Source organism: Alosa alosa, chromosome 5, assembly GCF_017589495.1.
Source record: "Alosa alosa isolate M-15738 ecotype Scorff River chromosome 5, AALO_Geno_1.1, whole genome shotgun sequence".
In the NCBI taxonomy this organism is placed as follows: Eukaryota; Metazoa; Chordata; class Actinopteri; order Clupeiformes; family Clupeidae; genus Alosa; species Alosa alosa.
The window spans coordinates 15,720,489-15,742,867 of record NC_063193.1 but is presented as its reverse complement, the minus strand read 5'-3'; the positions used below and the strand labels follow the sequence as shown (position 1 = coordinate 15,742,867).

Sequence of the window (22,379 nt, the reverse complement as noted above, 5' to 3'; positions counted from 1 at the left end):
TTACATATGACCTTAACCCAGCGACCCACTGTTGCGAATCCAGAGAAGATATGTCATCTGAAGACAGATTTTCTGCCCTGCGTGTGGCTAGGTTAATTTCACATGCCGGCCCTTTCATTTCAGTGGATTTTCAAAGGTCTGGGTGAGTGCATAATGCTTCCAGGTCCCATCCCCTATTTTTAATCTTAAGAATGAAATTGCCAGCTTTGTTTACACTGTTGGCTTGTGCAGTACCCATGCTAAATATTTTAATGAAAACCAAGGGATCTATCTGAAGAGCAACAAGATTTTTTCTCCCTCCCTTTGGAATTTGTGTCTCAGTGTTGTACGTTATTAAGATGCTGCAAATGGTGTAACAAACGCAATATCTCTAATGTGCATTAGAGTCTCTACTTTTCTTTGAGATAGACCTCCCCACACACACACACACACCACACTCTTTCTTCAGAGTACTATTGTTGGCCAAGTCAATATTACAAAAAATCAAGGGGCCCATACTTTAAACTTTGGGTCATAAAATGTTCAATAAAAAATGGTGCAGGGAAGAGAGCACAGCACGAAGGTCTGCAGTTCTGTTCTGGAAAAAAAGTGAGTCCCTGAACATGCCGAAATATAGCTCTGAACTAGAACACCTTAATGGAGCTCAATTCTCAAGTTAGTGCCCTCCTTTAAAATAATGACACTTTTTAGCCTGTTCTCAGAGGAGGTCTGGCCAGCTGCACCAGCCGGAGACAAGATGAGCCCATAGTGAAGAAGTGGGCTGCATAGACACTGGCCTCTAACAGTCTTTGGCTAAGCATGCCAAAGAAGGGGATTGAAAGGATCTTAAAAAAGAAAGTGGATAGTAATCGGGGTAAAGGGGATTGGGTGCCATCAGAATCACTCAAGAGTCTGAAGTTGGTGCCAAGGAAGGCCATCTGTATTCCCAATGTCTTTGTGTGCCTTGCGTGAGTCCACAGCCTTGCTTTACATATGCTTTTTTCCAGTGCCGTTTGAAAGTCACAATAATGGCCACGTGAAGATGTCGGTCCAATGGCTAAAACATATGTTCACCTCATCTGCCTTTGTATGCAGTGTGCGTATATAGACTGCCGTCGTATGATAATTGGGATGTTTGATGTTAGCGTTATCTTCTCCAGCGTATGAGCTAGCTGCCTCCTCTTGCACAGTGCACAATGTGTTGTCTGAGCTTGATTTATGAGGTTGGTTGCTGTGTTTTAAAAAAAAAAATGAGTGTCTTGCTGGTGGATGTGTATTTATGTAAACGTATGGTGTGTGTTTTTCTTTTTCAAACGGCTCGCCAGAACTTACACATACACGTGAGGGAAAGGGGAGGAAAAAATGGCCCAAATGTTTAGTCTAGACGTCTCGGCTGTCAGTTTTGTGGGGATCCTTTCCTCGAAGCCGTTTGTCTGTAGCCAGGCGGCCCACACTTGTGCGTTTCACACCCAGCTGTAATGAAATGCTTGATTCCATTACAAATATCTCCCCAAGAGAGAGAATGAGCCAATCATGTCCAAGGCAATAGCCTGCAATATTTTGTTGCTCTCAAATGTACGAACACTGTTTACCAGCCTGGTGCCGATACAATGACAATTTTAGCACTTTCGTGACTAGTAGTTTGCATTAATACAGGCCCTACATGATTCTCAAATGTGATTGTTTTATTCTGTTTGGAATAAACAGCACCATACATTGTAAACATACAACAGCACCATTGTGCATAAGGTCTAGGTCTTTTGTATTGTTTTTGGAGCCAGAGAAGGAATGCCTGGAGCCTATGCCCACACATCCACTGGGCTTCCAAAGGGCCTGTGGGTCATTAGCGGCTCTCTCGTCTGCCTCCTGACAGCTCCGCTCTGCTCCCTCGTCTCCAGCTCACCGCCTTGCCTCCTCTGCTCCAGGAGGCTGTCGGGTGGCACAACAGTGCCCCCCAATGTCACGTCTGCTTCCTCTGGAAGGCTGGGAGACAGCAGGTCTGGCTGTGAGCAGGATGGTTGGTTGGACCTGGGTGTGTATGTGTGTGTGTGTGTGGGGGGGGGGGGGGGTTGGACAGGAGCTGCTGCTTTTGTGAGGTGAGACTCTGAGGTACACGGCAGCCCTTCTGAAAATCTTATGATACAGGGATGGGCTCAGCCCGGCTCCTGAATACACCATGAGTGGCCGTCTGGCCGTGCGGATTTCCACCTCAGCTGTGAAGCATGGGCTGGATGAAATGGCGGTGCTAGTGGAAGGTGTCTGAATAAATGTATAATCTTTGTCGACTTGGTAGAGCTGTCGGTCTCCTCTTCCTCTCAGCCTGTCTTTGTGTCTCCTCTTTATCTGTAGTTCCTTTCATTAATATGTTATGTCCTCTGTTTCTGCAGGCTTCTGATGTAGGATCAGAGAAACTTTTCTCACCGACTGCAGCTAAAGGTAAGGATGTGGATCACATATTTATTTATTTTCTTCATTCACTTTCTAATTACATGTGCATCAGCACCAGTGGCTCCTGTAACTCTTCCTTGACCACTTCCTTTATTGTTATCACATTGATAACATTGACCAAATGTGTACTTGTGATCCTAAGAAAATACTGACATATACCAATATTCACATATTTAATCTATCCTCAACATTTAACATCATTTAACATTATTATTATTATTGGAATACATTTCAACAATAAACAATAATACAAAACAATAAACAAAATACTTCAACAATGTAAACGAAAACATAACATTGTCTTGGCTGTAAAGGGATAAAACAAAGGAGCATGTATCTTAAATGCTGCTTTGTTGCTACTGGTTTTGATGCATGTGCTCTTGAGCTTCCCCTACCTCCACTGCTGCAATGTTTGATACTTCCGAGCTGAAATAACCGGAGGCTATCTAGTACATAGCTCCCTGATGCTTCCTCCGCTGTGCTCCATACATGGGGCGGGGGAGGCTGTTTCCACGACCATACAAGCCAAAGGTATTACCCTTCCCACCGTCTGGTTCATTAAGGCTATCCCCCTCTCTCTTGCTCTCTAAAGCCCAGAGCCACATGCTTCCTGCACGGCAGCCACAAATGGGGAATTCACCCCAGGCCATACCAGCTCCCTGACAGCAGGCTTGACGCTAATGGCAGGCAGGGACGGGGTCTTAACCTCTCTCTCTCTCACACACACACACACACACACACACACACACACACACACACTCACTCAGCGTTAAAGCTCAGGTCAGGGTTATTGGCTGGGGAGGGCTGCTGCACCTGTACGCCAGGCCCCTTTAGATACTGTGTGTCTAAATGAGAGGACTAGTGATGGGGGTGTTTGGGTTGTAACAGGGAGAAGTGTGTGTGTGTGTTTGGGGGGGGGGTACGTCCCGCGATGAAAGGCAGCAGACCGCAGTGACTGTCCCCCCTGGGCACATGCCTGGCCCATTAATAGATGCAGCACAAGGACTATTTATTTAAAGTGGGGAGCAGTTTTCTGAGCAGGAGACTTGTCTGCCGGCCAGCATGGAAATAGTAGGATCTGGTATGCCCTTGTGAGAGGGGGGGGCAGGGGGGGGTAAACAACAATGAAAAGCTTTCTAGTCAAAGCCCTTGTCATTTCCCCAAAACTGTAATTCTTGGAAGCGAGGCTTAGGTTTATATTAGATCTCAGACATGGTGTGTTTTATTTGCCCTGGATGCTTACACATGTTGTTTGTCTGGCTAAGTGAGAATGCTGTATCGCCGATTCCTTAGAAGGCTTTGTGTGACGCTCCCTGTGAGGGATGGCGGGGCAAGGGGTTAGGGGTGGGGTAACAGACCAAAGTAAAGTTTTCTGCAGAGTGATGATCTTGTGTTTTCATCCAGACGCAATATCATATTCACTTTCCTTCACTTGCCTGGATCACAGCTTTTGTTAAAAGCATTGTTTATTATTTATCTATTGTGAATTACCCCATCCCTACCTCATGCACACACTTACACACTTATCAACTGTATGAGTGTGTGTGTGTGTGTGTGTGTGTGGGGGGGGTTGGAGTGGGTATGTCAGTGGGCATGTCAGTGGGCGAAGGAATCATCCGAAAATCCTGCTAATGTGGCCAACCCGTACACACAAGGCTCAGGGATTAGGCTCAGAGAATTACATCCAGGCAATCCCATCAGCATCCTTTGCCTGTTTTTCACAGGGATCACCAGGCTAGTGTTGAAGAACTGCTTGGGGGGGCTGCAGATTAGGATTAGAGCGAGAGATTGTGGGAGGTGGAGAGAGAGGGGGATGAGGGGAAAGGAAAAGCCAGAGACAGGTCTCTTAGGATAAGGTGATTTGGTGACGAGCTGAGATTGTATTATCATGCTAGCCGTTCCAAATGGTTGACGTGGGCTCCATTGTGGCCTTGGACACTACAGGCTGTGTTTTGCCTGTTTCAATTCTTCTTCCCGTCATTCTTCCCCATGGCTCTCTCTCTCTCTCTCTCCCCACTGTGTTATTGAATGTGTGCTAAGCGGGTTTGTCTGTGGAATGCCGCGGTGCCCTGGGCTGCTTTTCCTTCTTTTTTACGGGCCCAGCGTATGCGTCCCATTACCCGTCTGCTAGTGGATTCCTCCGGGACCAATCTAAATCCCAGCGATTTTCGGAGCCTCAGATGGCTTGGCCCGCAGAAGTATTGTCAGATTGGAGGTTGGCCCTGTCACTGGCTTTTCCTCTGAACAGTGCACAAGCAGGAGAAACACAATGCGTGACTTGGATGTGTTTATTAAGACTAGGAAATTTGGTGCGGAGGTAAGGTTCTCTTCTTTGTTTTGGGTGTTATTAACTCAGGGCCATGTGTATGACTCATGCAATAAGAATAGATGTGCATACCTTTCATTGTTCACATTTATAGATGTACAGTTCCAGTGGCTTTGATTAAAGTGGGATTCGCTTAAAAGCATCAAGGGAAAGAATGTCTGGACTTCAGACGAGTTTGGAGGTCCGACTGGGACTTGGGAGTACTCGGACGCCGTCCATTTTTGTGTGAGGTCTGGGCAAACCTGGGGCATCTTGGGGTAGGAGAGAAAGATTGCCGAAAACCCATTTCTGAAGTGGATTTATGCCATTGTAATCCTGATTAATTTTGACCCGTTGTGCTCATTTTAAACAGCGCATTACAGTAAGCGTGAACACAGCAAGCTCCGGGGCGAAACCAGGAGCTTAGCGGCTTTGGGAGGCTTAGCAGCAGATGGCATTTTAAGCCGGACTTAATAAATTGTTTCCATTAAACTTACCGGCCCACACATACAGGATTAGTCCAGTGGAACAAAGGAAGAAGGAGTGTGAGAAGAATGAATAAAAAAAATGCACACACACTCACACACACATTCGCTTGGCCACAACCTCCACCAAATGGAAATGAAAATGCCTCATTCCACTTTCTCTTTGGCCAAAATTAGGGATAAGGTTTAGCATTGCACAGATGAGACTATGTGGCCTGTTTCAATTTTGCACCATGTCAAACTTGGGGAAAGACCACATTAACGCAAACAAACAGATTGACAAAATTGCGCTAGAAAACACTAATCGTGTATGAATACTTATTGTATGTATATTTAAACGTAAACAATGTGTACAGTTTATATACAGCTGGGAGACAACATTGTGTGTGTGTGTGTGTGTCCATTTTTTTTCTCCACAATGCCATTGTCAGGGACTCAGTCCCCCAGAGGCTGGCTGCTGAGTCCACCCCCTTGGCCTGATGAGCTTGCGCTTCGTTCTCTAAGCTCTCATTATGTGCTACACGGCTCAGGGTCCCCGCGTCGAATCGCTAATCAAGCACTCTGTCTGCAGCCCCACGATTCAATAGGTCCTGAGTGCCCTTTGTTCCACCGCCGTTGTTTGCTGCATGTCAATTAAAAGGCCCGAGCGCTAATGTGTAACGTTAAAGCTAGCTAGCTAGTGCTTCTCTCCATTCACACAGCCATCCGCACAGGAGAGTATGAAATTCAGCTGTGAACACTACCTGCTGTGTGCACACTGCAATAAAACATAGATAGATAAATACATAAATAAATAAATAAATAAGTAAATAGATAAATAAAAGAGAGTGTGAGAGAGGGGGAGAAAAGGGAAGAGGCAGGGGTCAGGGGATTGGGGCCAGAACCAGTTGATTAGAGTGTGTTTGTATGCGCTGGCTCTCCACAGGCCAGGTCATTGTGATGTATTGCTAACCTCAGCGCCGCGGTGTTTGTGGCCTTTCGCCCATTAAATAATGAATAGAGGTTGACCTTTTGACCAGCTAATCAGCTTTGCCGCTGTTGAATCGCAGGAGCTGGGTGTGAGAGGCGGACTCTGGGTGTGTGTGTGGGGGGGCATGAGGGGGTCGCAGACGTGTAATAGTGAGAATGCAGACCACGGGGGCTTTATTTTGCTAGATTAGAGGGCCCAAATTAAAAACAACCCGTCACTGCGGAGGAATCTAAGCCTGGTAAAGCTCACAGCAGCGCCCACAGTGATTGGTTGACAAAGCCCAGCCGGCACATGCCTGATGGAAATGCTTTCTTTATCTAGAGCGATGGGCCGTATTGACAGAGCACTTATTGCTGTTAGCGAAGGTTTGTCATTTGGCTCATGTGACTATGTATTATGTAGGGAAAGGAAGGGGGCTTGGGGGCCATGGGGTTGGAGGTGCTTGGGCGGGGGGAGGGGGGTCTGTTTTTTGTCACAAGTGTCTGCTCCTGGTCACCATCACCACCTACTCAGCCCATGTCGAGTCCTGAAGCCGAAGCTTATTTGTTCTATTGATTAAATTCAGATTTTAGACAGGCCCAAATCCCCCCAGACTAGAGCCCCAGTCATTTAATTTCACCTGGTTCGTCTGTGTGCATAGCACTCTGAGATCAGTGCACATAAGCATTTGGTCTGTCACTTTATTAATCCAGCTCTTATCAGTCTGGCCTGTCATATTCAGACTCGGGACCTCCAAAAATTAGTTTGTAGCATTTTTAATTCCCGAACTCTGCCCTTGCCAGATGGATTATTTTTTTAATGGCTATTTTATTGATGATGGTAATGCTGTTTGTGCAATCCCCCTTCCCCACCCCCTTGTCTGATGGATGGAAGTAGATAGAGTAAATACGGCAAAGATAAGACACGTGTTTAATAATTAATTGAGCCATTACTGACAGAGATTGCCTTTTTTGATTTAAGGCAGGAAGCTGGCTTCAGGGAGAGGAAAAGCAATTACAGAGCTCTGACTCCAGCCAGCGCGCTCCTCTCTGGAAGAGCACAGAAAAACACACACCTGTTAACTGGATTATTCCATGAATTATTTTATTCTCCTATAATATTTATGGCGTTTTAAACTACAATCACGTCATCATGTACTATTTATAGGGAGTGGCAAGCGTGTCATTGCAAAAGCATTCATACTGATTTCATATGAGGCATTTGATGGGCTTTCTCCTGCATGGGGAGGGGGGTATGTGGCAAATGCAATGGCAGATTCCCAGGAGCATGAATTTCTATATTTATGTAACAAAGATTTCTTTGTTTGATTGTAACCAAGGCTAATTGGCTAATTGTTCAGAGTAAACCGCCACTGACCCACAAAGGCTCTGTCTGAAAACACTCAGCCACAGCCATGGGGTTGGCCATTGAATATTAAGCATGCTTTAGTGTTGAATTGCAAACCTTTAAGTGGAGTTTCTATGGAGACGGCCGGCTTGGTCAGGTTTCATCTGGTTGACAGGGCGTTAAACAAGCACCCCCAGGCCATTAGCCAAGAAGAACGCTCACCACTGACCCTGACTAGCAACGTATCACATAATTTGTCGTAAAGCTAAATTTATAATGAAGAATATAGAAATGCTAGCACTTATTTTTGTTATTGCTTGCCGCATCTGTATGTTAGTGCAAGATGGTATGTCTTCAACAGAAATCATTCATAGTATGATTACACTGTCACGGCTGATCCTGATCACACTGTGTGGTTTTTTGCCTGTCAGACGCTGCCTTTAGGTGACCCTGACCCGGGGTTAAATGACAGAGCTTCTGTTTTTCCTCGTTTCCCCATTTATTTATTTACCTGCTGCGTGATTCCATCGACCTTGACACCTCCCGCGCGTGAACTTCTCCCATCGGTCGCATCGCGCAACAAATCACTAGACCAGATGTGCCTCCCCCACCTGGAGCGGTGACCCCAAGGTGACGCTCAGTGCGCCACGTCTGACATTTCTATTTGGGGAGGCGTCAGGGTTTGATCTGCCAGTGATGAACCTGCTCAGGGAGGTATTTTGCGAAACTGACTGTTTGCCGACGACCGGCGCCCGTCCAAGCACACTAAAATGGGCTCAGACGTGCAGTCTGTCTTTCTGCGCCCCGCACCCCCTCCCATAGCCCCCTGTGTTTTGGATGGTTTTCGGCATGCGTTCATTTGGAACAGTGGTGGCAAGTGTCTGCGGGTGTCTGAAGTGAATTCATTATGTCTCTGGCAGCTGTCGAGCAGAGGCCCGCCTTGCTGCAGGCTTACCCAAAGCTGGGCACACTAAGCCCTGGGCCCCCCTGTGAAACGCCCTGGGCCCTCTCCCAACCTGTCATATGCCAGCCTCGGGATCAGACGCTTGCTGATGAGGGAGGGAGTCCTTGGGATATTACCTCTCTCCCCGCTGTGGCTCAGAGACTAACTTAGAAGACAGAAACCAGTGGAGGCACGGGCCTGGAGGATACATTTTCTTGTTACAGCTAAGGCAGTGGAAGTATTATATGGCCTGTAGGCCATATAATACTGGGGGATTTGCAGCTGCATGTTTATTTATCGTGCTCAGTACTTACCATTTCTTACACTAATACATAGATCACATACCAGTTAATTTGTTGGTATATTATTTTGAACCTTTAGGTTTCTATTTTATAGCTATGCGCTATATATTTTGTATTTTCTCTCGGGCCACCACAGGAGTTTTCCGCATCTTTTTGAAGACAATCCCAGACCTGTTTTTTAGTGTCTGTTCTTCTGTGTTATGCAGTCGGAGCCCATGTTGTTTTTTTGCAGAGGAGGTTGTTGCGTTCAGTGGTGAAGCCAGATGGCAGGCGATTGTGGCCAAACATGCAAGCTTGGATAAAGTTCAGACGCTGGCAAAGAAGATGCAGCAGACTAGATGGATATTGCAAACACGCTTGTGATGGATTCTACTTTTGCGGGATGGGGGTTCACATGGACCTAAAGCTTAGAAGCTTGCTGCCAAGTACAGAACAGAAGTAAATGATTAGAATTCTTGGACCGCAAACTGCCTGCAAGTTCTGTTTCATATGCTGAATAATTAAAATGAGTTTGAACTCTATATCCAAGCACTATATCCAAATCTTGTAATGTAAAAGATTAGTCATACGAGCAATTCTGTCGTTTCTCCCCCCACTATACCCTTTGCATTATTTTTTTAGGGGAAGAGAAGGGTATACTTCTTGTGCAGCCATTTCAGTCATGCAAATGAGCAGTTGTAGTCAGTTCAGATTAATATGTTGGTTCAGCCAGTATCCAAATTCTGTCTTTGTATATTTGTTTACAAATTTGCAATAATCCTTGTATAATTTAAATTATACATTAGGGGTTCAGTCGATATTCTTACATTTTGTTTTTTGTTCTCTGTTTTTCCATGTGTGTTCTGTTTAATTCTGAAAGGTTTCGGTAATACCCACAAAGTCAGCACATGCCGAAATAAGTAATGAGATATTTACTGCTACAAGAGGAGGTTGTTCCAAAACCATATCATAACCATGTCATTAATCCCCTCCATGTTTAGCTAAGACGTGAATTAATATGGTCAGACATGGGCCCGTCTTTGGGATGTGGAAAGAAGAAAAAAAAGCCCTTTCCCAGTGTGGTCCGCCATTAATCAAACGGTCATCTGTTTGGGTGTTGTTTTTGGCTACCAGCGTATTCCCCATGCTGGGCTGAAGACAGGCCTCTTAATGGCCGCGTAACCGAAGCGCTTCCATCCAAATGAGGGATCCAAGCAGCGGGGCTGTTATTCTAGTGCTGCCGCAGGCCGAGGGGGAAGAGTGCGAGGCTGTTTTCCAGCCGTATTTGCTTTTCGTGGATGTGGACCAACGCGAGAGGGGGGTTTTGGAGGAGCATCTCACCAGGAGAGATTTGTGGCTTGGGGGGTTGTTTAAAAAGAATTTATAAAAAAATTAAATACAAACCATACTGTTCATATCTGCCAAAATGGGTTCATGGAAAGTAATTCCATCCAGTACTCACACAGGAGTATGTTATCAAAGAGCCTTAGTCTTGAAGGAATTGCTGGTTCTACTGCAACTTGTAGAGGAGAAAAAAAGGAAAGTCAATCTATATTTGTCAGGATTTCCTTCTTCAATTCAGTGCCCTCACATGGATTTCAGATAAGTACCATGTGTGTTCTGAAGCCTTTCATCTTTAAGACCTGCACTGGATTTATTTTGAGGGCCTGGCGCATGATTGGGTGTTGGTCTCAGTGAATAGAGATGAGTGGCGAAGAACCGGGGAGATCCCATCAGTGACCGCACACTAGATTAGCTGCCCAGGGCCCCAGCGCAGAGCCACGTGGTACGCCTCGGCGCAGAGCCACTCCTGCAGCAGGTGCGGTCAGGAGTGAAGTATGGTGAACGAGGTCCTCGTCGAGAACGGGCCATCTGTGGCTCCCCTTTTTAAAAAATCGTTTTAAAAAATGGCACTCGCCAAGTGTGACGCTCGTAACGTAAATTTTACGCACGGTGTCATCTGCCAGGGCGAAGATGAAGCAGTTGCTATCCCCCTCCGATCCAATTCTGCCGTAGCACCTCGCCTGCATTTTGGAGTTAACCAAGAATTTCCACGGTCTCGCATTTGGTCATGCACTGCATGTAATGCGGAAAACATTTTGCCTTTTTGTCTGGTAAATGCAAAAGGAAATGAAGTGCTTTTTACTAGCGCGCTGAATGGTGTTCTACCTGACCTCGCCCAGACAAGAGCCACTTGTCACATTATTGTCATTTTTGTCTGCTCCGCTTGGATGCCTGTGAAGTGATGTGTAAACACACGGCCAGTCCAAACAAACAAACAATTGTTTGCTCCTGCCCCCTTAATGCCAGGAGGGCTGACCCAAATCTTTTGACCTTGTCAGATTGGGCATCCTGGCAAGACTGATTTTGTGTGTGTGTGTGTGTGTGTGTGTGTGTATGTATGTATTATAGTGTGTATTTGCTTGTTTATGTGTGTTTGCGTGTGCGTGTGTTTAGAACCATGTGTGTCTACATGTGTATGTGCCGGTGTGTTTTCGTCAAGAGGCTTGGTATGCGCGGAGACATCAGCTCTTGCATGAGAGGGCAGGCCCTCAGGTCAGTGGACAGGCCTTGACTCCATTTGTTTTCCTGACGTGACTCTCTGCCCTGTTCTCCTCCTCTGTCCTCATCTTCCGCCACTCACCTCCCTTATTAGCTGCCTCGACGCTGCCTCTCCTCCCTGGCCCCTCTTATCCCTCGCGCTCCTCAATAGCACTCCCTAATCAAGGATGATGGATTGGGTGCCTAGAAGCACCAAGAATGTTTTTTTCCCTCCTCTTGCCTAACCTGATATATCCTCTTGCACTCTCTCATCCTTCTCTCTTTTCCCTCCCTCCTTGCCCCCTCTCCCCTCTCTCTCTCTCTCTCTCTCTCTCTCTCTCTCTCTCTCTCTCTCTCTACCACACTCTCCCTTTCTTTAAGCGACCTTTCTCTCGTTCATTCTCATTCTTTTTTTGTGAAAGCCTTGAGGCATGCCGGTCAGTTCAGAATGTGAGAGTTTTGTGTTCTAATCCAGCTGACAGCCACATGAAAAGGTCTGTTAAGCCATTCCAAACACTCATGCGTTGGTTCTTAAAAGTAGCGCGCAAGTCATTTGTTGCTCCAAACAGGCCGCTTTTCCTCCGGAACATTCTTGGCCTTACAGCACAGTAGATGTAGTGGACCAGACCTCCTTGGCTACTTGGTCACAGTTTGAAGGTCTCAGAAGTCAACACTTGAATAGGGATGTATATCATACATACCTGTCCAAATGGTATTAACACCCTCTCCTTGCTTCTTTTGAATGTGAAGATTTGCACGAAAGGAATTTAACCTATAAGGAAGGCATCTCTAGCTTTGTCCGGCAAGTGTACAGTCATGACCATGACGTTCATGACTTTACAACTCACTCTGTTCATGTTTCAATATCTTTTGACAGTAATAAGAAAAAGAGCTCAATTCTAGCCAATGAAATCCTTAATGAAGAAGTAAATTCTCGAACTTTGCCCTGCTTGGCCCTGGTGTGCGTGTTTACAGTGTAGCGTCATAATGCACTGAAGCCATCTGTGAAGACTTTGACTGGCCGGTGGGAATGCGTTTATGAGAAATGAGCCATTAACTCTCCGAGGGGCCCCTCATTCACAGGCAGTGCTGATCAAAAGAGTATGAGAACGGCAGAAAGTTGAACAAACAAATCCGATAAGGGCCCGATTAATCACCTTGATAAACACATGCAAGGTTTATATGCCAGGCATGTATGGTATGTAAGATGATTTAAAAGGAGATGAATGAGATGGTGCCATAGTTTTGGTTCTTTCTACAGTATTTGCCTGGCTACCGTGTTGACTTTCTTATCTGTTAGACTTTCTTCCACTTAATAGCCTTTTTAATGTCAACTTTAATCGACCGCATTTTTCATACGCTGTGCATTTTGCCTCAGTTAATGTTTCTTAAAAGGATATTTATCAAGAATGTAAACGTGTAATGAGTTTGTTGTTGCTATGTGCTGGTTGAGTGGAAGGACAAAATCAGATTTCATTCCTTAGCGACTGAACAAAATGCAGTCGGTCCCGTATCAACAAATGTGAGGGGGAAGAAAGAAAAGCTGACAAAACGCTTACGGAAACCCGACCCAACCAAAAACATCGACGCTGTTCCTTCATGGTCCTCCAGCGCTCGGCTCACAAATGTCACAACAGTGAATGATGTGTGACAAATGGTGAGAGGCCGTCAAGCTCCGACTGTTGCTGGGCCTCTCCAGGGGCAAGGAAGATTGCAATAGCAGGTAGAGAACTGGAGAATTGAGAAGGAAGAAAAACATACTGGCTCATAGTCTTGGTGTCGAGCCACTTGGGACGTTGAAGGATTTCCACTCAGCCATTACTTTCCATTGTGAAATAATCAGTTAGTCACTGACAGATAATATTATATATCCATTGAGTGGCATTCAGGCTCATTCTTGAAGGGGCCTGTAAGAGTGTCTCTATTTACGTTTCAACCCCACCTCCTAAAGAATATATTTTGGAAGAGGCTTTTTAGACTAAACATTCGCTGGCATTCTTGTCTTTCTGTTTTTCTCCTTTTGTCCCCTTTTTTTTCCCCATCTTCGCCTTCGTCAATAGCTTGTAAATCTTGGTGCAAGCAGCTGGCAGTCCTAATAGAGGATGCTTTCCTGCCGGGCAACAAAGAAGCATTGTTGAAATCGTGAGGGCATTATGCAGTCGAATAAAGCTGACCCGCTGCTAAAGAATTATTGGCCATATTGAGCGCCATGGAGCCCCGTGGAGGGATGCTGAAAGGGTCTTGGAGGTATCTTTACAGGAGCCGGAGTGTCGTGGTGGCACAGCCCTGTGCCTCCTCCTCCGCCACTGCCGCGACGGCAAACAGGAGCAGCAGGCTTTATTAGATGTGGCAGCCGTTGTCTCCAGTCATCTAGATAATTGTGGCGCCGCATCCTCCGCCGTAATCAATCGAGACAGCTGCCGCTGTGGCTCTCCAGTCCGGTGGGTGAGCAATTCGCACTAATTAATGGAATGATAAGGCTTTTGTGGGCTGCGGCTCCGCACAAATGGTTTTCGGGGTTGAAATGCTTCCTGGCCCCCACCGCCGCGGCCACAACTACCTATGGTCTGCCCTGTCAAGTTCACCGCGCTCCTCCCCTGAGCTGGGCTATAGTCTGCAGGTTGGCCGTATCCACCACGGGTCAATTCAGCTCATGAACAGGGTCACATTCCAGGTTTTAGGCGGGGTGGTGTCAGGCGAGCGTCTGGACCATGACTCTCCATAGGGCTCTGCGGACACACAAAGATCTCCAGCTTTGCGGCAATAAAGCCCCCATAACGATGACCCCAAATGACCGCAGGGGCCACTGATGAAGCAGGAGGGAACAGCCTCCTGCCAAAGCACATGGCTGCTTAACAACCAGAACAGCTCTCCAGTGAGACACTAGGACAGATACTACACACTCATGCTCCACCCTGGCTGGGAACAGCTATTTCTCTGGTGTGGAAAGTTTTTTCATTCTGGAACTCTGTGTGTGTGTGTTAGTGTGAGAGATAACCACCCTCCTGGACAAATGGCTCTTAACCGTAGGGACCCACCTCACGGCTCCGACTAGATTAGTCAGTCAGCAGGGGCGCACATACGTAAGACGGCCGATTTGAGTCTGCCGTCCCGTCAGTCAAGAAGCACATGTGCCATGGGAGAGGGAGGGAGGGGGAGGGAGGGAGAGAGCGAGCGAGGGTGGCATATGCTGCTGCTGCCATATGGCCACGGTTTGAATCCTGGCCCAGCATGAGACAACACTGATTCATAGCGGGCAAAGCTGCCAGCTCTCAGAAATGAACATTAGGTGTTCACAATTTATGTGTAGGCTTTGACAGCAAACGTGTTACAGCTTAACACCCTTTGCATTCTGTTGCCATGCAGTCCTTTTGTCAGCTGCAGTGGAAATAACTAATTGAAGTGTGCCAGCTGTCCCCAACCTCCCTGCAATATTCTGGCTGCCTGGTCCTGTTGCTTCTCTCGTTTCAAAAACCTGATATAGGAATAGACGGCAGCTCAAACCTGTTTCCAAAGGAAAACAAAAAAAACACTTATTATGATATTGTTTGAGGCAAACAAAAGCTGCCCGTACTTCCAATGTGACTTTGATTTGATGATTAGCCCGACAATTTGTGGCAGCGCACTCCCGACATTCATCATCTTCCAAAATCACTTAGATGAAATCACACAGCTTTTTTTAAAAGCACACACACTCTCACTTACACAACAGTCTGGTGGCTGTGGAAGTGTTGATTTCCCGGACTGTGATTTGTACATGGCCAATGTCTGTTTTAGTCATCTGTTTTTTCAGGCTAAAATAAAAAATATAAAAAAAAACAGTCGTAAATTACACACTGGCGCAGAGCAGTTGTTGGAATAGTCACAACGCACAACCTCATGTGTTGCTCTCGCAAGGATAGGCGGCTTTCTCGTCACTCCCGAGCCAAGCCAGGGAGAGAAGATGAAGGGGTTCTGTGTTCCATGCCATATGCGTTTCTCTGCAGAGTCTTTCAAGACACAGGCTTCTTCATTTTTTATTTATTTATTTTGTGCCCTCCATCCCCCTTCTTTCCCTCCCTCCATTCCTCTTTTTTTTGTGAACGTTTCTGTTTATGTTCTGGCAGGGCGCTGATGCGAGCAGACCGCAGCGTTTGCCTTGTAAATGAGAACACCCAGTGGCTGGCTTCTTTTTTCGCGCCGCAGTAGGCTTGCCGAAGCCCCTCCGGACACTGCAGTGATTTACATACCCAGATGTCTAATCTTAAAATGCCATTTGCATGCCGCTTTCCCAACATAAGCACAGTTTGCAGTGCCACTGTAGGCCAGGTATATCACAAGCATGCCTCATTTGCATCGGCGGGCTCCGGTCCTCAGATCATTTCGGTTGACAAATTGTAGGGGGGAGAGTCAAGGCAAAGAAGCTAATCGCGTTACCAGAGGGGCACAGGCATGCGCCGGCAGGAGCCTTGCTAATGGAAACACTTAACACTGCCTCGGCAAATATCAAATCGTGCAAATAGGATGCACGCGTAAAACTGCCATAGCGCCGCCTCTGTAATGGGCTTTGAAAAGTAACACGCGAGGGCTCAGCCCAGCCTGGGAAATGGCAGGGTGCTATGGCTGCTGTGAAGATGGATGGACTGCAGCAAGGTGAGCCGGCGTGGTTGCTGGCATGGCCGACCATCTGCTGGGTCTTTCATCACGACACTGGGGCTACGGAGAGGCGCCAGCACTCCAGATGTTCCAAACGGACGATCCTCTTCGTCGCCGCTGTCACCCCCCCCGACAAATGGGGTCAGATGTGAAGGGTACTAGAGAGGGAGGACAGCTGCGGGACGACTCAGGGGTCGCCCGAGGCCCCTCTGGAAACATCAGTCACAGAGGCACCCTGGAAAGTGGTCTACGGCACTGGAACATACCCCCACACACACACACACACACCTCCACCACACACACACACACACACACACACACACACACACACACACAGGCTGTGCCGTGCTAGGCGCATGCGCGGAGAAGGGCCACATCCCCGTTGTAAAAAAAAAAGCAGAACAAGTTGGATGACAAAAGCAGTGGAGGAAAGAGACCGGGGAAAAAAATCAATACTCAAGTGAAGTGTCATCTGGTGAACAGGGATGCCAACACCCCCCAAGGGAGTGTCATTCTCTCCTCTGTCACAGACCCATCAGGGGTTTTAGTGTCATAGTGCCCTCGTGTCTCTTCCCCATGCTTGTCTTTGTAAGGCTCATTGTAAGAGATTACCCATAACATCTGTTTCTGTGGCTCGGGGTCCTGTTCTCTCAGTTCACATGTAGGTGGCTAGCTGGTAGCTGTGCATTATCTTTGCACCTAGGAGTAGGAAGTAATTAGTTTGATGAAACCTGCAAGACATGTAATCTCCCAGTACACTGAATTGTCATACCGCGAGGCAGCTGTAGGACACTGACACAGACTGAGCGAGTGCCAAAGGAAAGTAGTTTGGCATTCCAGCTGTCTTCCTTCTTTCTATTAGTGGTAAAAAATTCTTTTCAGGTCAACACTGTCATATTTTGTTTTGACTGGCAGAAACAGGTTGCCTGTGACACATGGTTCATCATGTGTCTTTGAGTTGTGGGGCCATTGTGTCAATCACAAAGAAAGTTTTTGGCACCATTTTTGCTTTAAATACCATGCTAGCAGCTAGCGGCAGGGCCTAATTTATCGATATATTCAGTAACTAGATTTCATACAGTGTGTCACTGGTGTGTGTCACATTGTGTCAATTAATTCGCTAATAAGTGGAGACAACAAGCAAGACTGGTTTTGACACATAGATGCGTATTTGGACTCCATTTCCTCCTCTGCCCTTGTGCCAATGCGTCCATATTTTAAGCCTCTGAGTCTGACAGTCTGCAGTGGCACTTTGCCGCTGTCGGCAGGAATTCGGAAGGTAATTGGGATTGTGTTGCATTTCCTCCAACCTGATTAGGGGTCACATTCCAATCAATCACGCCGGCTCCTCATTACACGCGGTAGGAAGGACACTGCTAGGCCAGCCCCCACGCCTGTCGGGCCAGTTTAATGAGCAGAGGGCTCGGCCAATCGCTCGGCATTGGCTGCCACCATTATATCCCATTAGAATCATCATTAAGATAACCCCCCAGCTCATTTTGCCCCTAAGTAACGTGGCCCTAGTCATCCAGCGCTTGGCCTCCCACTAAGGTCTCGCCAAACACAATGTGTCTAGCAGCTCGGTTTCCTAGGTAACGTCAGCGATGGGCGACATTAGACTGAAAATATTCCCCTTTTCTTCCCTCCGCCCTGTCTTTTCCTTTTTATTGAGAGCTGAGCCCAACACCAGGCTCCGTTTTTATTTTAACCTGTTATAGTACTCTATTTCACCACACAAATTCATTGCATTCCTGACACCTTTCCCGGATATATTTTTCTTTCAAAAGGCAAGGGGGGACGACAAGTTTAAAATCTCAGCATAGCTTTTTATCACCCATTTATTGGTGTTAGAACCCTTGAAAGATTAAGTAGGCTCTATTAAGCCTTGGGATATTTCGTTAAAAGCTTTTGCATTTAACTCCCCCAGCTTTTAGCAGCTTGCTTTGGCCATCGTTTGAGGCTGAAGTGAGCTGGGATGTTGGACGCATTTAATTGGAGTTGTAGTGAGATGCCTGAAATCCTGGCTCCATGAAAAGTGTGGAGATAAGAGCCATTGATGGAGATGGTCTCTAGTTTTTTTTCCTTGTTCACTTTGGTCCTTCATATTTGGCATCTCCCTCTCCAGCTTTGTTTTCTAACTTGTATTGGTGCTGCTGCTGAAGTACACATCTGTTTGTCAAAAAGGCTTCATTAGGTATAAAAATGTTCCCAGACAGCATCTCATTAGTGCATTTGCCTAGAGACAAATTGATTGTAACATGTAGAAACATTTCTGTTTGCCATGAAGAGTTCCTTTTTGACTGTCATTATTCTGCAAATCCCCCTCTCTTTCTCTTTCTCTCTCTCTCTCTCTCTCTCGCTTTCTCTCTCTAAAGTGAAAGTGCCTTCATTTTTTTTCTATGTGATAATTCTATCCACTCTCCGGTTTAATCTTTTGGAGAATAATCTCCCCCTCTCATCACAATTCCACGCCGAAGCGAAGTTGAATAGGCAGCGCGATGAGATGCCTGTGTGCGAAAAGCTACTTGTGCAGTGAGGGACCCCAGATGAATTGAGAAACGAGGAAGTGTCGTCAGTTCAAAGTGCTTTGGCTCCAGCTCAGAAATCCCTTGAAAGATCTGGGGGAGGGCATGCGCCAAAAGGCCGTGATAAGGGGGCATGATCTCTTTTCACAGCACAATTGAAACATAATTATTTCATGCCAGATTGTGTGCTCAGCAAAGCCCTGAATAGGCACGGCATTTAACTTTAATTAGGTGTGATTTATTCATACCGACTGGATCGCTCACAGAAATTGGATCATCTGATTATAGTCAAGCATGAAAATGACCTGATTAAACACTTCATAAAACCTAGGGAGAAAAATAAAAGGGAGCCATGAGTGAGAGATAGAAGGGGTGATGGAGAGATTGTGGGAGGGGGGGTGAGGAGGAAGACAGATGTGGAGGCTTCTTTTTCTTGTCGTCTTTGTTGCTTTTTGGCTCCAACATAGCACACGTTTCTCCATACCAGACAGCACCACCACCCCCCCCTTCCTCTGCTTGCTTTCCCCCAAAGCGTCTCTTCCCAAAGGCATCTGGTACCACACTGTCACATTGATGATTCGCGGAATCGTATGAATTCAAAAATAGCTGGTTGTTTATTTCCCCATGCAAGTGCAGTTCCTCTCTGTGTGTTCAGTACTTTTTTTTAACTTAACTTTTCCTTTTGCTTCTGTCTTTGTGTGTGTGTGTGTGTGTGTGTGTGTGTGTGTGTGTGTGTGTGTGTGTGTGTGTGTGTGTGTGTGTGTGTGTGCGCGCTTTGCTGCGTGGTGTGTCTAGGTGTGACGCCGAATGAGAATCACGTGTCCAAGACCTGCAGTGCAACCAAAGTCTCAGGCCTCCAGCGCAGCCAGGAGCAGAGCAACGAGGTGCCCTTCGCGCCGCCCGCGCCAAGCCCCACCCCTGCCTCTCCACCCACCGGCTCCCCAGCGCCCGCTGCCGCGCCGCCGCCTCCCCGGGTGCGGCCCACGCCGCCTCCTCCGCCCCTGCCCCTGCCTCGGCCTCCGCTGAGCGTCAAGAAGGAGGCCGTCGCTGTCGTTGCCACCGCTGTCGCCACTGCGCCGCCGCGCATCCCCACCCCACCACTTCTCAGGACCCAGGGCCACCCCCACCCCCACCCCCACCCTCACCCCCAGACGCAGGAGCTGCGCGTGCCTCCGCCCCAGCACCACCTGCGGCCCGTGCTCAACCACCCTGTTCACCACCCGCTGCAGTACAACAGCCTCCACGACATCAGGTGAGCATTCCGTCGTTCAATCTAATCCGCCCACGGGGTGAACCTGCAGTGTTATTGACAGGAGCAGTTGTCCCTTCTGGCACTGTGCTAACTACCTCTCCTCTCTCTCTCTCTCTCTCTCTCTCTCTCTCTCTCTCTCTCTCTCTCTCTCTCTCTGACAGCAGTCACACCGGGGGTGTCAGCAGCAGCCTCCCCCTCCCCAAACACCACCTTCCCCCCTCCCCCCACCTCAGCAGCCTGCCTGCCTCCAACCCCAACCTCCACCTGTCTGTGGCCAACCTCTCTACCTCGCCCTTCTCTTTGCGCTCCTCCGCCCATCGCCATCCGGCCATGTTCGCAACCCCCGCCACACTGCCACCACCTCCAACCTTACCAACCAACAGCCTGGTGGTCCCGGGTCACCCCGCGGGCACCCCCTACCCAGGTAAGGAGAACCACATCCAGCCACCAACCACACACTAGCAGTCATAGCTTTATTGAGTGCCCTTATAGAATAAGTTGAGTATGTAAGTCATTTTTGGAAATACACATACTGTACCTTCTTAAAAGAGTGGGTAAATAATCAATTGACACAAGCATTTGCTACAAATGAATGTGGACAGCTTTAACTTTCAGTTAGCATACAGGGTGCTTTTAAGCAAGTGCACTTCTTTGGAATGTGTGTTTGTCTGGGAGAGTAATATTTACATAAATCTACTCAGCCAGTGTCATTAGTGGAATATTACATGCCATGGTTTGTTGATCGTGATCGTTCAGATTCTTTATCAAATTAACACAAACATGGCTTACCTCAGAGGCTAGAATGTACACACTTTGCCAAGCTAAGTCAACAGAGCAGAGCAGAACCCACATAATCAACAATGTGCACAGTTTTTCCTGATGTGACTCAATTACAAAGCTTCCTCTTTAAAATCAGGCCTAACCACAGTTAATGTCTGTCTGTAAAATCTTGTTTTTACTACATGCTCATTAGAGGGCTTACATTCACCACATTGCGGCTTAGTCCTGAAAACATTCGAGTCTGGCTTTGTGCGTAAGAAGCTGGGCTAATGATGTGGCTTAAAATGAGGCCCTCATGCTATTGCCATCACGACCACTTTTATACCATTGTGTACAGTACTGATAATCTTTCTGTTCTTTGATGTCAAAGGACTTAAACTTTTGCATTTAAACTTCAACTTTGAATTGAAAATATGTACTGTACCTGCATATATGATAGTTTGACAAAGTTTTTCCCAAGGTACATCTTTTAAACTTTTAATTATCATGAACTGGTAAGTGCATACAGGTGGGCCTGATGACAACCAAATGGTTTCAGCATTGGATTAAAAAAAAAAAAAAAAATTGGATTCATTGGCAGAGTTTGCATTCAACGTACCTATCATGAATATATAACATATGGCTATTAATGTATCACATACTTCTTAATGTCAGATGTCCTCCTATGATCGACTCACTACACAAGCTGTTATTACCATATTAGCAAAACTACTCTGCATTGAATGACTACGTCAAGTTAAATGAGATCTAATCCAGTTTAATCAAATCCACTACCGTGTTCAAGATTACAAAATAATAAGAGTATGCTGACTAGCTAGCTACCTACATTCATGGATATTAGAAAGAACAAAGCAATATCTGCCATTCAACTATCTGCAATGTAAGGCCCAGTGTTTCTAAAAGTAGGAATATTGAAATATTTACAGAACTGTGATATCATGGAGACAGTTGAGATGTGTAACTTTGCTAGTTCAATAGTTTAAAAATAAATTGCTAGGTTGAATTTAGCTCAATAAGCTGCCATTGTTGCAGTTCTTTAGCATACTAGTGCTGTCCCAGATACAAATCCAGTAGTCATGGTTACACTTTGATTCACTGTGCACTATGCTGTACTTATGCTAGGACATGATACCTTAAGTATTTTGAATTGTGCAATGAAATTAAAGACTGATCACCTTTTAAAAACGAATGATTTATAAATGAGAATTCTCTTACATGTGTCCTCTCCACATGTCTTGAGTTAGCTCTTTCAGAGGAAGGATTGGTATTCAAAGCAGGGTCTTGAGGGACAGACCGTGTGTGTTTTCTGCTGAGATGACTCTTGGTTCTTTCTTGTCTTCAGATACCAGCCTGTTGATATCATTCAACCAACCAATCATGTATTGCCAGCCTCATTCGGGGATTCTGATTGGCACATTGTCACAGGCAACTCTCTTACCACCACCAATGAGTCCTCACGTAGAAAACCCTCACAGCATGAGCTGGAGAAACAGAGAATGCCAGGTGACTACTTTTCTCTTCTTTTCTCGGCGCTGTTGTTAAGACTGACTGGCTCCCGTGCCCTTTCTTGTGTCTCCCTCTTCCCCTCCCTCCCTCCTTTCCATCCTTTTTTTTTCCACCCCCTCGCTCTCCTTTCTTGCAGAGCATGACCTCCCTGGTAGGGAGAGCTGAACAAACGCTTTCCCTTGTTCAGAGTCTGATGGAATAGGGGGTGCCATGCCTCCCCTGGGTCCCCTGTCTCCCTCCTGAGGGGTCAAGTTTCACCAACACCAGCACATGCACCAGCACCAACACACCCACCAGCACACCTTTACGCCCTTCCCCGCCGGCTTGCCACCGGCGGGCATCATTGCACCGCCCAATGCACCTCCCATGGTGCGTACCCCAGCCAGAAATGTGAGGATAAGTA

General features: G+C 46.8%; 1 protein-coding gene across 1 annotated transcript in view; it reads left to right on the top strand.

Annotated features, from left to right (window-relative positions):
- fbrsl1 (fibrosin-like 1) overlaps nt 1-22,379 on the top strand; it is a 233,947-nt gene that overhangs the window by 199,471 nt on the left and 12,097 nt on the right. Inside the window, exons 6-9 of the mRNA XM_048242723.1 lie at nt 2,367-2,415; nt 19,234-19,690; nt 19,852-20,114; nt 21,813-21,973. Of these exons, the coding sequence (XP_048098680.1) occupies nt 2,367-2,415; nt 19,234-19,690; nt 19,852-20,114; nt 21,813-21,973 (930 nt within the window). The remainder of the gene's footprint in view (nt 1-2,366; nt 2,416-19,233; nt 19,691-19,851; nt 20,115-21,812; nt 21,974-22,379) is intronic.